The sequence below is a fragment of the Pelecanus crispus genome, chromosome 5 (assembly GCF_030463565.1).
Source record: "Pelecanus crispus isolate bPelCri1 chromosome 5, bPelCri1.pri, whole genome shotgun sequence".
In the NCBI taxonomy this organism is placed as follows: domain Eukaryota; kingdom Metazoa; phylum Chordata; class Aves; order Pelecaniformes; family Pelecanidae; genus Pelecanus; species Pelecanus crispus.
The window spans coordinates 55,238,258-55,252,549 of NC_134647.1; the positions used below are offsets into that span (position 1 = coordinate 55,238,258).

Here is a 14,292-nt window from a genome sequence, read left to right on the forward strand (position 1 = left end):
TTAATCCAAAATCAAACTTGAAGCAGTGGAGAAACATTATTACGTACAAAGTGTTTTAGAAATTAGCTTTGATTTTTTTCATTTCTTCATGAGCTTTACAGTTGTATTAGTTAACACACCAAAATTGCTGTACTTCTACCTTTAACGCTTGCTCCAGTGCACACAAATTTGATTTCACACAGCTTGTTTTCATGACTTGTCTTTTTTGGTTGGGCTCACTGCACTAAGTAGAGCAGAAGGTAGACTTGGGGAGAACAAGGCTTCTGTGTATTTGGTCAAAAATAAAAATACAGTATGTGTACACCACTGAGCTATGTGACGTATTGAGATCTTTCATCAGAATTCACCACTTTGTACTCTTCCAAGGGACACTTAATCTGTTGTTGTGTAGCTCAGGTCCCTAGCATGTATAAAAGCAGCTATGGTTTTCCATCATTCAATTTTTTGTTGTTGTTGCTTCTAAACCAACGGAAGCAACAAAATCACTGGTTTACTATTGACTTCTACTTAAAATAGTAAAAAGAAATGAAATAACATCCAAAACAGCATTTAAAAATAAAAAGTGCTGTTTAAATTATGGAACATGACAAAACTGGGGAAGAAACAAAATTGAAGCTGCCCGTAGAACTTTAGTCTGTCCGTATGTGTGAGGTGTAATTAAGTTTTTGTGTGCTTTTTTTTCTTCCTAAAAGGTCTTTTCGTTGTTCAGAAGGAAGGTAGCCTTCAGTCTGCCTAGGCTTCCTTTTTTTTTTTTCTGAATTACTGTTTGTAAAGTACGTTCATATTTTCAATGCTTCTATGAAATAGAGTGTTTATACTGGAGAAAGAAAAAACTGTGGAATCCAGTATTTCTGTATGCTCAGCTTAGAAACTTTAGGATTTTCAAGTAATATGCTTATAGTGCTTTATAAATATTAAAAGATCAAGTTCATTTTAGTTGGAGATATGAACACTTGCCATTTCTGCATATCTGGCTTTTGATCTCTGACAGAGCATGCAGAAATGCATGAATAAGGCCTAGCTATGGAGAATGTTCATCTAATTTTCCCAGCACCATGTAAGAGCAGAAGAAAGAAAAGAATTGAGCTCTGTGCTGGCATTCCTAACAAAAAGACTGTGGTGGGTTGACCCTGGCTGGACACCAGGTACCCACCAAACTGCTCTATCACTCCCCCTCCTCAGCTGGACAGGGGAGAGAAAATATAACGAAAGGCTCGTGGGTTGAGATAAGGACAGGGAGAGATCAGTCACCAATTACCATCACAGGCAAAACATGCTTGACTTGGGGAAAATCAGTTTAATTTATTACCAATCAAATCAGAGTAGAATCATAGAATCATAGAGAATCATAGAATCGTTTAGGTTGGAAAAGACCTTAAAGATCATCCAGTCCAACCATTAACCTACACTACCAAGTCCACACTAAACCAATCAAGGGTAGACTAGACTAAACCATGTCCCGAAGTGCCATGTCTACCCGTTTTTTTAACACTTCCAGGGATGGTGACTCCACCACCTCTCTGGGCAGCCTGTTCCAATGCTTGACTACCCTTTCTGTGAAGAAATTTTTCCTAATTTCCAACCTAAATCTCCCCTGGCGCAGCTTGAGCCCATTTCCTCTTGTCCTATCACCAACTGCTTGGGAGAAGAGCCCAACACCCACCTCACTACAACCTCCTTTCAGGTAGTTGTAGAGAGCGATAAGGTCTCCCCTCAGCCTCCTCTTCTCCAGACTAAACAGCCCCAGTTCCCTCAGCCACTCCTCATAAGGCCTGTGCTCCAGACCCTTCACCAGCTTCATTGCCCTTCTCTGGACACACTCCAGCACCTCAGTGTCTTTCTTGTAGTGAGGGGCCCAAAACTGGACACAGTATTCCAGGTGTGGCCTCACCAGCGCTGAGTACAGGGGAACAATCACCTCCCTGCTCCTGCTGGCCACACTATTCCTGATAGAAGCCAGGATGCTGTTGGCCTTCTTGGCCACCTGGCCACACTGCTGGCTCACACTCAGCTGGCTGTTGACCAACACCCCCAGGTCCTTTTCGGCCAGGCAGCTTTCCAGTCACTCTTCCCCAAGCCTGTAGCGTTGCATGGGGTTGTTGTGACTGAAGTGCAGGACCTGGCATTTGGCCTTGTTAAACCTCATACAGTTGGCCTCGGCCCATCGGTCCAGCCTGTCCAGGTCCCTCTGCAGGGCCTTCCTACCCTCGAGCAGATCGACACTCCCACCCAGCTTGGTGTCATCTGCAAACTTACTGAGGGCACACTCAATCCCCTCATCTAGATCATTGATAAAGGTATTAAACAAGGCTGGCCCCAAAACAGACCCCTGGGGAACACTGCTTGTGACCGGCTGCCAACTGGACTTAACTCCATTTACCACTACTTTCTGGGCTTGGCCCCCCAGCCAGTTTTTTACCCAGTGAAGACTATGCCCATCCAAGCCATGAGCTGCCAGCTTCCCTAGGAGAATGCTGTGGGAGACTGTGTCAAAGGCTTTGCTAAAGTCCAGGTAAATGATGTCCACAGCCTTTCCTTCATCCACCAGGTAGGTCACCAGGTCATAAAAGGAGATCAGGTTGGTCAAGCAGGACCTACCTTTCATGAACCTGTTCTGGCTGGGCCTGATCCCCTGGTTGATCTGCACTTGCCTGTTGAGTTCACTCAATATGAACCGCTCCATAACCTTTCCCGGCACCGAGGTCAGGCTGACGGGCCTGTAGTTCCTCGCATCCTCCTTCTGGCCCTTCTTGTAGATGGGCGTCACACTGGCAAGCCTCCAGTCATCAGGGACCTCCCCTGTTAACCAGGACTGCTGATAGATGATGGAAAGTGGCTTGGAAAGCTCCTCCGCCAGCTCCCTCAATACTCTTGAGTAGGATAATGAGAAAATAAAAACTAAATATTAAAACACCTTCTCCCCACCCCTTCCTTCTTCCCGGGCTTAACTTTACTCCCAATTTTTTCTACCTCCTCCCCCTGCACAGTACAGGGGGAAGGGGAATGGGGGTTGCGGTCAGTTCATCGCATGTCTCTGCTGCTCCTTCCTCCTCAGGGGAGGACTCCTCACACTCTTCACCTGCTCCAGTGTGGGGTCCCTCCCACGGGAGACAGTCCTCCACAAACTTCTCCAATGCGGGTCCTTCCCACAGGCTGCAGTTCTTCACGAACTGCTCCAGCATGGGTCCCTTCCCACGGGGTGCAGTCCTTCAGGAGCAGACTGCTCCAGCGTGGGTCCCCCACGGGGTCACAAGTTCTGCCAGCAATCCTGCTCCAGCGTGGGCTGCTCTCTCCATGGGTCCTGCCAGGAGCCTGCTCCAGTGTGGGCTTCCCATAGGGTCACAGCCTGCTTTGGGCATCCACCTGCTCTGGGCGTGGGGTCCTCCACGGGCTGCAGGTGGATATCTGCTCCACCATGGACCTCCACGGGCTGCAGGGGGACAGCCTGCCTCACCATGGTCTTCACCACAGGCTGCAGGGGAATCTGTGCTCTGGTGCCTGGAGCACGTCCTCCCCCTCCTCCTTCCCTGACCTTGGTGTCTGCAGGGTTGTTCCTATCACATATCCTCACTCCTCTCTCTCCAGCTGCAGTTGTGCTGTTCCCCACCCCACCCCCCCCCCCCCAAATATGTTATCCCAGAGGTGCTACCACTGTTGCCAATGGGCTCGGCCTTGGCCAGTGGTGGGTCTGTCCTGGAGCCAGCTGGTATTGGCTCTGTCGGACATAAGGGAAGCTCCTAGCAGCTTCTTGCAGAAGCCACCGCTTTAGACCCCCTGCTACCAAAACCTTGCCATGCGAACCCAATACAATGGCTAAACTGCAGGGACATACGAATTAGTAAGTAAACTCTAACTTCAAGTGGTTAAATACTTATTCTTAGATATCCATCCTAAACTTACACCGACTGGTCTGTATTGCCCTATTTTGTAAAATCATTGTTGTCTCTTGGTTAAGGGGGCAGTGAAGGGGCTTCTCTCTTTCTGGTATTTTCCCCATTAATATGTTCACATAGTATTACTAGCTTTAGGTAGCCTTCTAGGTTTTTGTATTCTCTGCTGAAGAGTAGTTCTTCATTATAACTTAAATAACACAACAAAAACTTTAAAAATTCTGGAGAACTGACCTTCAGCCTAATTTTGTGTTTCCTGGATGTCAAGACATGTTTCTCCCTCTGGGAGAACCGTGTTTGGGATTAGATGCCAAGACCTTTAAAATGCAAGCTTTAATTATTTTGTTACTTTCTTTAAACTTTGTTCTGCTGTTGTTGGTTTTGGTGGTGAAATTCCAAATAACTTTATCTTTTAAGCCACCTTTATGTTTCTGAACTAATTTTAAAAGAAGAAAATAAAGAAAACTCCTTAGAGAAGCACAGTGTTCTTTTACAGGAAGTAGATGCTGGACTGATTTTTATCAAGTCCATAATTATCTAAAATGTTATAGAAACTAATTAGAGGACTGTATCAGGTTCTTGCTGCTGTAGCAAGCTTAACTGATCTCTAACCCTAGGATCTCTCTTGACTCTTTTAAAAGTAACTATTCTTAATCTTATCATATTCCTTAGGAGGGAGGGGGGACTTTCTATATAGGCACGCAGAGATGATTGCAAGATATTTTAGCAACATTTTGGAACTGTCTGAGAGTCTTTTTGGATGTGAATTTGATTGACAGAGGAGGTTAAAGCTTCATCTAACTTTGAGTCATTGCACTAAGGGATAAAGATTGGCAGCTGAGGCATTTGTGCACACCCAAGTAAGAGGAGACTTGGTTGGACATGTCATGGAAGGTGCAGTAGAATTTGGTTGTGAGGAGTTATCAGGGGCCCTCCAACATCTGAAAGATCTGACACATCTGGGTAAAGCGCTGGTCTCTTTATGCTCTTTAAAAATGTGAATATGCGAGGGGTAACATGAAACAATTAAATATAAAATTTATCTCATGAGATGTGGAGGGGTTTTTTTTAGAATTTTGTTTACTTCCTCTTTTTAAAAAAAAATCTGTGTAGTTAGTACAAAGCTATTTTGTAGTGAACTGTTGACCTCTTTTAATCACTAACATTTTTGGTGGGAACGGTACAATTCCTAAATGGCTTTATGCCATCTGCACTTCCACATCCATGCAAATGCTGCACTCTGCTGAAATCTTGGAGGCAAAGACAAAGGTTTTAATTAAATATTGCAATTGACAAGACAGTCTTTAGTAGTTGTGACTATTTTCCTCTGAGTTTCATAATCTGAGAAATGACTAGTAGCATAGAATAAGTCAAAATATGGATGTTAAAAATAATTTACAGTCCTCTGAAGGACTCTGACTTGCTCTTGACTATCCTACCCTGAGTCTCTTGGGACTGCCCAGCTGCATTTCAAATGAAATTGTAAATGTGGCCTGTATCCAATAAATTACTGTACTAGCTAGAAGAGAGAGCGAGAAAAAAAATCTCCATCTTGTAAATATTCTGAGGCTCCAAGGTGGCTTCTTTTTGCAGTGAGAGGCTGATACTCATTACTTGTCCCAAAGTAGTTCATTGACAGTCCTGTAGGTAGGGTCACAATTTTTCATTCTTATTCCTCATCTCATGTTTTTGGTTCATTTGCTTCTCTTCCACTGAAGAAAAATGGCATATATGATGTCTTGCTGAAAGAGACAATTGAACCAAATAAGCATCCAGTCTTTGTTCTGTAATAGAGACCTAAATTCTGGTAAAGCAGCTTTGTTTCCCACCCAGAAGTCACAACTAAAAAAAAGTTCCAATCTGACATCAAGCATGCTAAGCAATCCAAGTGCAGCTTGATGTTTTTCTCTCTGGTCACTGCATTTGGCCCTGGGCAATTCCAGAGCATTGGGAATGTCTAGTGTCAGGTCTAACAAGATTCTTGTGCCTTCATTGTTGCTAGTCTCTGAAGGAGCTCAGAGAAGAGATTGATTTTGGAGAAAATAGTCCCATCTAGGAAGATGCAATTCAGTGAGTTTTGGAAGGCACAGGTGTGGACAGGGTGCTGTTATCTGGGAGGCTGTCTGATGGTGGACCTCAGGTTTTACAAGGTAGGCAAGGCACCTGTGATAAATTAGCTTAGCCATTCCGAGAATGTACATGCGAGGAAGTCAGAGGTCAGAGGGATGGAATACCTTTCCTATTAAGACAGGCTGAGAGAGTTGGCATTGTTCAGCCTGGAGAATTGAAGGCTCTGGGGAGACCTTATAGCAGCCTTCCAGCACCTGAAGGGGACCTGCAAGAAAGCTGGAGAAGGACTTTTTACAAGGGCATGTAGCGATAGGAGAAGGGGGTAATGGCTTTAAACTGAAAGAGGGTAGATTTAGATTAGATACAAGGAAGAAATTCTTCACTATGGAGGTGGTGAGGCACTGGAACAGGTTGCCCAGAGAGGTGGTAGGTGCCTCATCCCTGGAAACATTCAAATTCAAATTGGATGGGGCTGTGAGTGACCTGGTCTAGTTGAAGATGTCCCTGCTCATTGCAGGGGCGTTGGACTAGATGACCTTTAAAGGTCCCTTCCAACCCAAACTATTCTATGATTCTATGAATTCCACCTACTCTTTTCCTGGGTGAGAAGTTGGATGTGAAGGCAGTTCATTTTGTGAGTCTGACATCTAAATTGAGGCAGAAGACATGCTGGGTCTTTCAGTATTTGACTGCTGCTGCATAAGATACAGGGAGCTCATTCGTTCTCACCAGACAGCATTTGTTTTAAATGCAAAACTGCTGTGAATCCTTCAGCAGTTACCGATGAGTGTAAAGTGCTGGTCTCTCACTTTGTTACTCATGATTCCTTTTCAGGAGGAGGAATGCATTACGTATTCCTGTACTTGTGCTTTTAGAAGGATTTTTCCCTGTGTGTCTATTAAGATGTAAGTGTTGGCACACAGTTCACCTGGGACAAGGATTTTAAGGCTGCGTTAGTGTTCAGTAGTCCTGGAGCAACATAACTGAATTCTGCATAAGGTACATTAGTTCCATTTCAATTCTTAATCTTCTCTCTGCAAGTTTTGCCAGTGACCGTGCTAGCCTGTAGTGATTTGTCATGTTTTACCATAATTTCTTAAAGGAGGGCTAGTGAGCTGGTGGGTTTTTCTTCCTTTGAGTTGGTATGCTTTAATTTATATGATGAAACCTATTTGTTAAACATTCTAAGTTTTTGTTTCACAACTTTCAGTATACTTCCTAGCTTGGTGATTCTTTGATCTAACACATCAGTAAGATTAAATACTTTTTGGAGGAGTTAATAGATACTTTTAAATGGTGCTACTGAGTAAGCTTTGGGAAGGTAATGACTTGAAATGCCTATGATTTTTTAAACAGCAATGACAACAAAAAAATGTGCTTAGATTTTAGGTGAAGCCTTTGTTGTAGGCCTTCTGTTTGTTAAAAATACATTGCCTGCTATGTAAATCCTGTTATTTTAACATGTAAATAACAAATATCTTGGCTCTGGGAGTGTTATTTTCCTCATTTTTGATAACGGTTTTTGGAGGCATTTCAGATTTGCTTCATGGTCTTGCCTCAGTCTCTTTGCTAAAGAAGTGGCAGATTAACAGATTTTGAAAACCATTATTGAGGTGGACATTTTTAGATGAATGAGTCATATGTACAATACCCATATTTCTTCCAGTTCTGTTAATTAGAACACTGAGTGGAAAGTAAATCACCATAAGGTTCAAAAGACATTCCGATTTTTTTCCTGAAGTCTTGCAGATGCTCTCTTCTATTGAAATTGCTGAGCTTAAATGCAAGACTAATCCTCAAACATACCCATCTTTTATTGCCATCTGGTGGCAAAAACAATCCTCTAACAGAAAATGAAAAAATTATAAAAAGAATTTAGATTGGTATTTCAGCTAACACAAATTATCTCAGACACTTCATCAGCAGGAAGGCATTTGGAGGTCTTCAAGGACAAAAACTAGAAAGGTGCCACAGTGCCAGTAGTAGGGGAGAGACTGGGCACTTTGCAGGGAGGAAAGGAAGACAGTGGCTGCTGTTTTCTGGATCCTACTCTCTAGCAGCTACTCATTCAGATGATGAACAGGGGTGCTGTAGAGGTCAGTAAAGATGTGGGAGGTGCATACCCCAAAAGCTAAAAAGTGACATCACCATGGGGAAAAGGTGGTAGTGACTGGTGACCCCTTCCTGAGACAGTGAAAGAAAGACTCATCACCCAAATAGGACTGATATGCTGGAAGAGGGATAGTGCTGCCAGTCTGAAACCTGAATTTAAGCTGTTAGTGTAAGGTTGCAGAGAGTGCAAATCTTCTTCTGCAACTGCAAATCTTCCTTGCTGCTGTCCCTGTGCGTGTGTACTAGTAACAGTGCCTGGAGTAACCTGAGCTGATCAGCAGTGACTGCTGAGGTCTGGCAGCATGGGTTTGCGGGCTCAGCCAGTTCTCCCATCAGCACCCTCAAATGGGGTGTGGGCTTCAGCTCATGTTGAGGCAAATGAATTGTACCTACAAATACTTGATTTTTTACAGGTGGTTTTGCCTGAAAGGTTTTGTTTCCTTGATCCCAGGTTGATGCTTAGTGACATCAGGGAAGGTGGAATTCCCTCATTGAAAGACTGGAAAATGGCTCTGTATTTGCCTATCTTCAAAAAGATAATAAAGAAAAGTAACAGAAAAATCAAAGTTCACTTTTAGGAAAAAGAAGTCTGTAATTAGTTATTAACTAACAACCTGAAAGGTACTTGAGATAAATAGCAGCCAACACAAATTCATCAAGGTAAAAAACCATACCACATCAGTCTCTTCTTTTTTTTTTTTTTTTTTTTTTATTTTATTACAGGGTAGCAGGCTTGTACATAAAGGTGTGGTAGGTGTCTTTTATCTTGGGTTCAGTAAAGTTTTTTAAATTATCTCATGTATTTCTCAGGACTGTTCCATGTCTCATCACATGGCGTACCTAACCCGTCTCTCTTTAGCTTAGAGACAGATTTATGAAAGTGTGTATATAATTTAAATGGTTTGAAAACAACAATGGCTATTTGTTGTTAGTAACAATGTGACATTGTGCTAGATTAAATCATAAAAGAATAGGGAGAAATAACTCACAGGAAAAATGAGAGGCATTTTCAAAAATGTTATCCTATAACACTTGTTTGTATGATTTGTCTAATTTTATCAAAATTGAAGAGAGAAATAATCACTTAGCATGACACTTGTGGTTGGATGCACTGAAGAGAACTATGCTATGGTAGCTTTTTCATTCTGTGTTATCCAAGGTGCTTTGAATGAGTTGTAGGGGGAAAAAAGTATTCTACATACAAAGACTATATTTTAATTTTTTATCTAATTGTTCTTTCTCTTAACGTAACTTCAGTTTTACACAGAAAATACATGTCTGAAAACTAGACATTAGGCAGGATCACTTTTTCTTGTCTGACTTCGTGTCCATTCCCACAAAAATGTAAATAAAATGTTTTCCTAATATTCTTCTGTGTATGAAAGCTGAAAACTGAAGATTGCATTAAAGCATGTGCTTATCCAGTCTGGCTAAAGGCATGATTGCCAAGGACAGGCTCAGCGCTGAAAGGAGCAAAACAAAGCGCTGCTTGTTCATTTGAATTTTTATTCCGTAGGCTGTGTGTGGCACCACAGGTTATAAACCATTGTAAAGTCTATTCCTTCAGAACTAGTGGGACTGCAGATGTCACTGGGCAGAATGAGTTATTGATAAATACTAACACAGCTAAAAAGTCATAAACATTTTCATTTTAATTACCTTGAAGCCATTTCAGATAGGGACTCTTTCTGTTACTGTTAAGGGAAACAAAGAGAAAAGCTTCCTTGACTATCAGCTGAGTCAGTCAACTGATTACAACTAGGCACCAAGTATTAATTACTGAATTTTGAAATATTTTCCTGAGAAAATCTGATGAACCACTGGGAAAAAAAAAGTAACTAAGAACACCACATTTTATTTTATGCCAGGAGCAGTGCATGAAGAACTGAGACAAAATAAGAACCACTTGTCAGCTCTTTTTTTCAGTAGGTAGCTATTTTCCAACTTTGAGATGACAAATTTTACAAATGTGAATTCTCAAATGTACTAGAGCAACTGAGATAGTTTGTGCGCCGTGTTATCTTTAACTTTTAAATATTTGAATATTCCTTGTTTTTTTTATAAACAGTTGACAATGAAGCATACAAAACTTCCATTCATTGTCATTTTGCTGCTAGAGCTAAAAAGGAATATAAGATGTTCTGGAATTCTTAAGTTGTCAAAAGTAAGGCGAAGGTTTTTGTTAGGTGCTCCCTTATTTTAGAAATAGGAGATGTACTATTTTTGTCTTAACAAGGGTGGGTTTCCCTGTCCCTCACACTTTGAATCTGGAGGGATTATAGTATTGTAGCACAGAAAGGTCAGTGTTTGTTGTTTGCCCCTCCTCTCTCTCCTTTTTTGGCTTTCAGTTTGCTTTAACTATTGTTAATAGTTTCATGTGTGGTTTTGACCTTTTTTTTTTAAAAAAAAACAGTTCTGTCAACAATAGTAATAAAGTGACTTTTGGGAAACACACTTCAGTACTGATACATAAGACCCTCTATTAATCTGTGTTCTCGGATCAGGTCTCCTGAGCTGCTGTTCTTTCTTTGAGTACCAAGCAAGTTCTTTGCTCTGATGTTTGAGGGCTTTTTACCAAGAAATGTTTTCTCAGGAAGAAACACCTAAATGGAACTTTGAGATCAGGCCTTGATTGTGGGATGAAATGAACATACGCAGCTCTGTCCGGCCTTTCTCCAGTCCTACTGCTTAGACCTTGTGGGGACAGATGTGTTCTCCCATTTCAGCAAAATCACAGCTATATCTATAAAAGCTTTTACAAACTTCTTAAGCATGGTTTGGATTTAGGCTACAAGAAATCTTTAGGAAATGAGTTGTGTTTAAAAACATTATATGTTTTTAAGTGATCTTATTTTCATGATGAACTTGTAAAAATGTGCAGAACTCCTTTGTTAAAATCATGTGTAACATGGGCTGTTAGATTTTGAAAACAAATGCTAATAATCTTTCACGATACAGAACTTGAATTACTTTTTCTTCAATTTATTGATGTATTACAGGCAAGTGTAATCAGAAAAACTCAGAATCTGATTCACAATCTGTTCCTTATTCTATTAATGTAAACAGTATCTATTTGAATCTTTCAGGTTGTTCCAGAAGATGACATGCTAAAGATAAAAGCAGTAAATCATATCCAGTCAGCTTGTCTTTTTAACTAACCCTTTCTTGTTGTAGGGTGGCTTTCATCTGTGCAATCACATCTATAGCATGTGCTCATATGTAATGCTTTCCTGATACTCATGATGACATCCTTTTGTGCATACACATCTGAAGAATACTACGGGCTTGAAAGTGGGTGTCCAAGTCTATAAGCCTGTGAAATACAGAGTTGCTATTGATATTTTTCACAGAGTATGCTGAATTTCTACACTGCAAAGGGAGGAAATTTACTGATTTTGATGAAGTTCGTCAGGAAATTGAAGTAGAAACAGATAGAATAACAGGAGTGAACAAAGGCATTTCTTCAATTCCTATTAATTTAAGAATATATTCTCCACATGGTAGGTAAAAGCATTCTACTTTATACTTCTGTCATTTAATGTATTTTTTAGCTCTGTCTGTCTACCTATCTCCTTTTATATGTGTTCTCATGCTTGATCAGAAGTCTTCTGGGATGAAAAAACTTCTGAGGTTGAGTTGAACCAAAAGTAGATATATATCTGGAAGAACCCTCAATTCCTGTGTTATGAAACCACTCTATGGTGGAGAGCTGTTGCCACTAGAGCTGGGCAGAACACAGACTCTCCGTACCATTTAATATTCTCATGATTTAAAAATATTCTCACTCTGCATCAGGATGAAACCAATCTCTCCCCCAGTACATATACCATTAGTTAGTAGCTCACTAGTAAAGACAAGAATAGGAGATGGGAGGCTTAGTGGCAAAACTTCTTTTTGCCACCCTCCAGACAGATTCCTTGATCAGTGATCTAGAAAGTCGTAATGTCTCTCTGCCCTATTGGATGTTTATTGTTCACCATCACTGAAAATATATTTAGACAATAATGCTGTTTGAAGCTGCTTTCTGTTGTAGACCCCCAGTATAGATCAAAGTTAGTTCCTCTGGTTGCCATCTGCCCAATTTAACAAAGGCAAACTAGAGAAAATGTTTTGCATTGAATCTGTCTTGGATACAGGAGAAAAGTGGTACGTTTGGCTGAAGCACTTTATTTTTTGAACCACCTCATCTGATGTCTTCATTGTGAATCAAAGAACAGAAAGATTAAAATAAGAGGAGAGGTAATTAAAGAGATGCTGAACCTCCCTTTGATATACCATGAGCAGCCTTGGCTCTGAACATATGCCCCTGAGCCCTTCTCTGCTATACAGATATGGCATAGCCAACCAGAGAGGAGCTGAACAAAATGCCTGGCCTCAGAGCTTGTTTGTTGAACATGCTGACTCCAGGAGAAAGTGCAAATTTCCTACCTAATGCTCTTTGTTTTATTAGGATCAGTCTTTTAGTTCAGCAACTGTTGTCTGTATTAGCCGGACCCCTGTCCTGGTTTCGGCTGGGATAGAGTTAATTTTCTTCCTAGTAGCTGGCATAGTGCTGTGTTTGGGATTTAGTAGGAGAAGAATGCTGATAACACACTGATGTTTTTAGTTGTTGCTAAGTACTGCTTATGCTAATCAAGGACTTTTCAGCTTCCCATGCTCTGCCAGGTGCGTAAGAAACTGGGAGGGGGTGCAGCCAAGATAGTTGATCCAAACTGACCAAAGGGCTACTCCATACCATATGATGTCATGCTCAGTATATAAACTGGGCAGAGTTGGCCAGGGGGCAGCGATCGCTGCTCAGGAACTGGCTGGGTATCGGTCGGTGGGTGGTGAGCAATTACATTGTGCATCACTTGCTTTGTATATTATTATTACTATTATTATTATATTGTTGTTATTATTACTACTACTATTTTATTTTATTTCAATTATTAAACTATTCTTATCTCAACCCAGGAGTTTTTCTCACTCTTACTCCTCCGATTCTCTCCCCCATCCCACTGGGACAGGGGGAGTGAGCAAGCGGCTGCATGGTGCTTAGTTGCTGGCTGGGGTTAAACCATGACAAACCCAAATATACTTCTGGTGTTTCCTTTCTACGAATCGCATTTTTCTCATTTGTCTAAAGGATACCCTGTTACCCCAGTACTGGATGAACAAGCTAGGATGCTTCTAGTTGGCATTGTGGCCTATACTGGGGAAATCATGCCACAGCAAAACAGGTTTTCTTAATGCATAAACTTTTTCATGTTTCTTAATTTTCTTAAGAAGTTACAGAGTAAAAAAAAAAAAAAAAAAAAAAACCAACCAACAAACAAAAAACCCCCCAAAAGAACGATATACCCCAAAACCACTTAGCAACAATTGACTTTTTTTGGAATTTCTTAATTGGAGACACTGTTGAAAGCATGGTCAGAAAAGGACTGTATTTAAAAAAAACAATAAAGCCTGTTTTGGGTCGATTTGAAAATGCAATGGGAATGGTCTGTTGTCTTTGCTCCTGTTGGTGGAAAAAGCTCAGAAAGCCATGTTCATTTGTCTGAAGGCCAAGAGCCTTCAAGGATATTCAGTATAAGTAGCATTCTCCTATGCCAGCTGTAATGTTTAAAATATTGAGTAGCACTAATAAATCCAGAGAGGAAGGACCAACAGGGAAACAAGTGTACTTTTTAGATTGTCAGGCATTTTGTTTCAACCGTTGACAATATTTATATACCTATAAAGGTAATTATGTGGGGTTTTATGTGACTAAAATTTGCCTGCAGCCATAGATGTATAGACCTCTTTAGACATGTCTTGCATGCTAACCAGTTTTATGATCTGGTGTTTTCCATATAGTATTAAGCCTGACTCTCATTGATTTGCCGGGAATCACTAAAGTGCCAGTAGGGGATCAGCCTCCAGATATTGAGCAGCAGATCAGAGACATGATAATGCAGTTCATCTCTAGAGAAAACTGTCTGATACTGGCTGTGACTCCAGCTAACACTGATCTGGCCAACTCAGATGCACTGAAGTTAGCTAAGGAAGTGGACCCTCAAGGTAAGCATGACTGAATGTAACCACTTTCTGTTCTAGAGTGCAATAACATAATTGGAAGTAATTGGCCAACTCTTGTATGAAATATAATTTATAATATATAATATAGATGTGTATATATACATTCTCCTATAGGCTTCAACATCACAATAGCTGTTTGTTAGCTCAGTGTAATTCAGGT

At 40.9% G+C, this 14,292-nt stretch overlaps 1 protein-coding gene across 4 annotated transcripts in view; it reads left to right on the forward strand.

The window, feature by feature from the left end:
- Nucleotides 1-14,292, forward strand: part of DNM3 (dynamin 3) — a 186,002-nt gene that overhangs the window by 17,949 nt on the left and 153,761 nt on the right. For all 4 annotated transcript variants that reach the window (XM_075710288.1, XM_075710285.1, XM_075710287.1 and 1 more), the window contains exons 3-4: nt 11,423-11,572; nt 13,911-14,114. In XM_075710288.1, the coding sequence (XP_075566403.1) occupies nt 11,423-11,572; nt 13,911-14,114 (354 nt within the window). The remainder of the gene's footprint in view (nt 1-11,422; nt 11,573-13,910; nt 14,115-14,292) is intronic.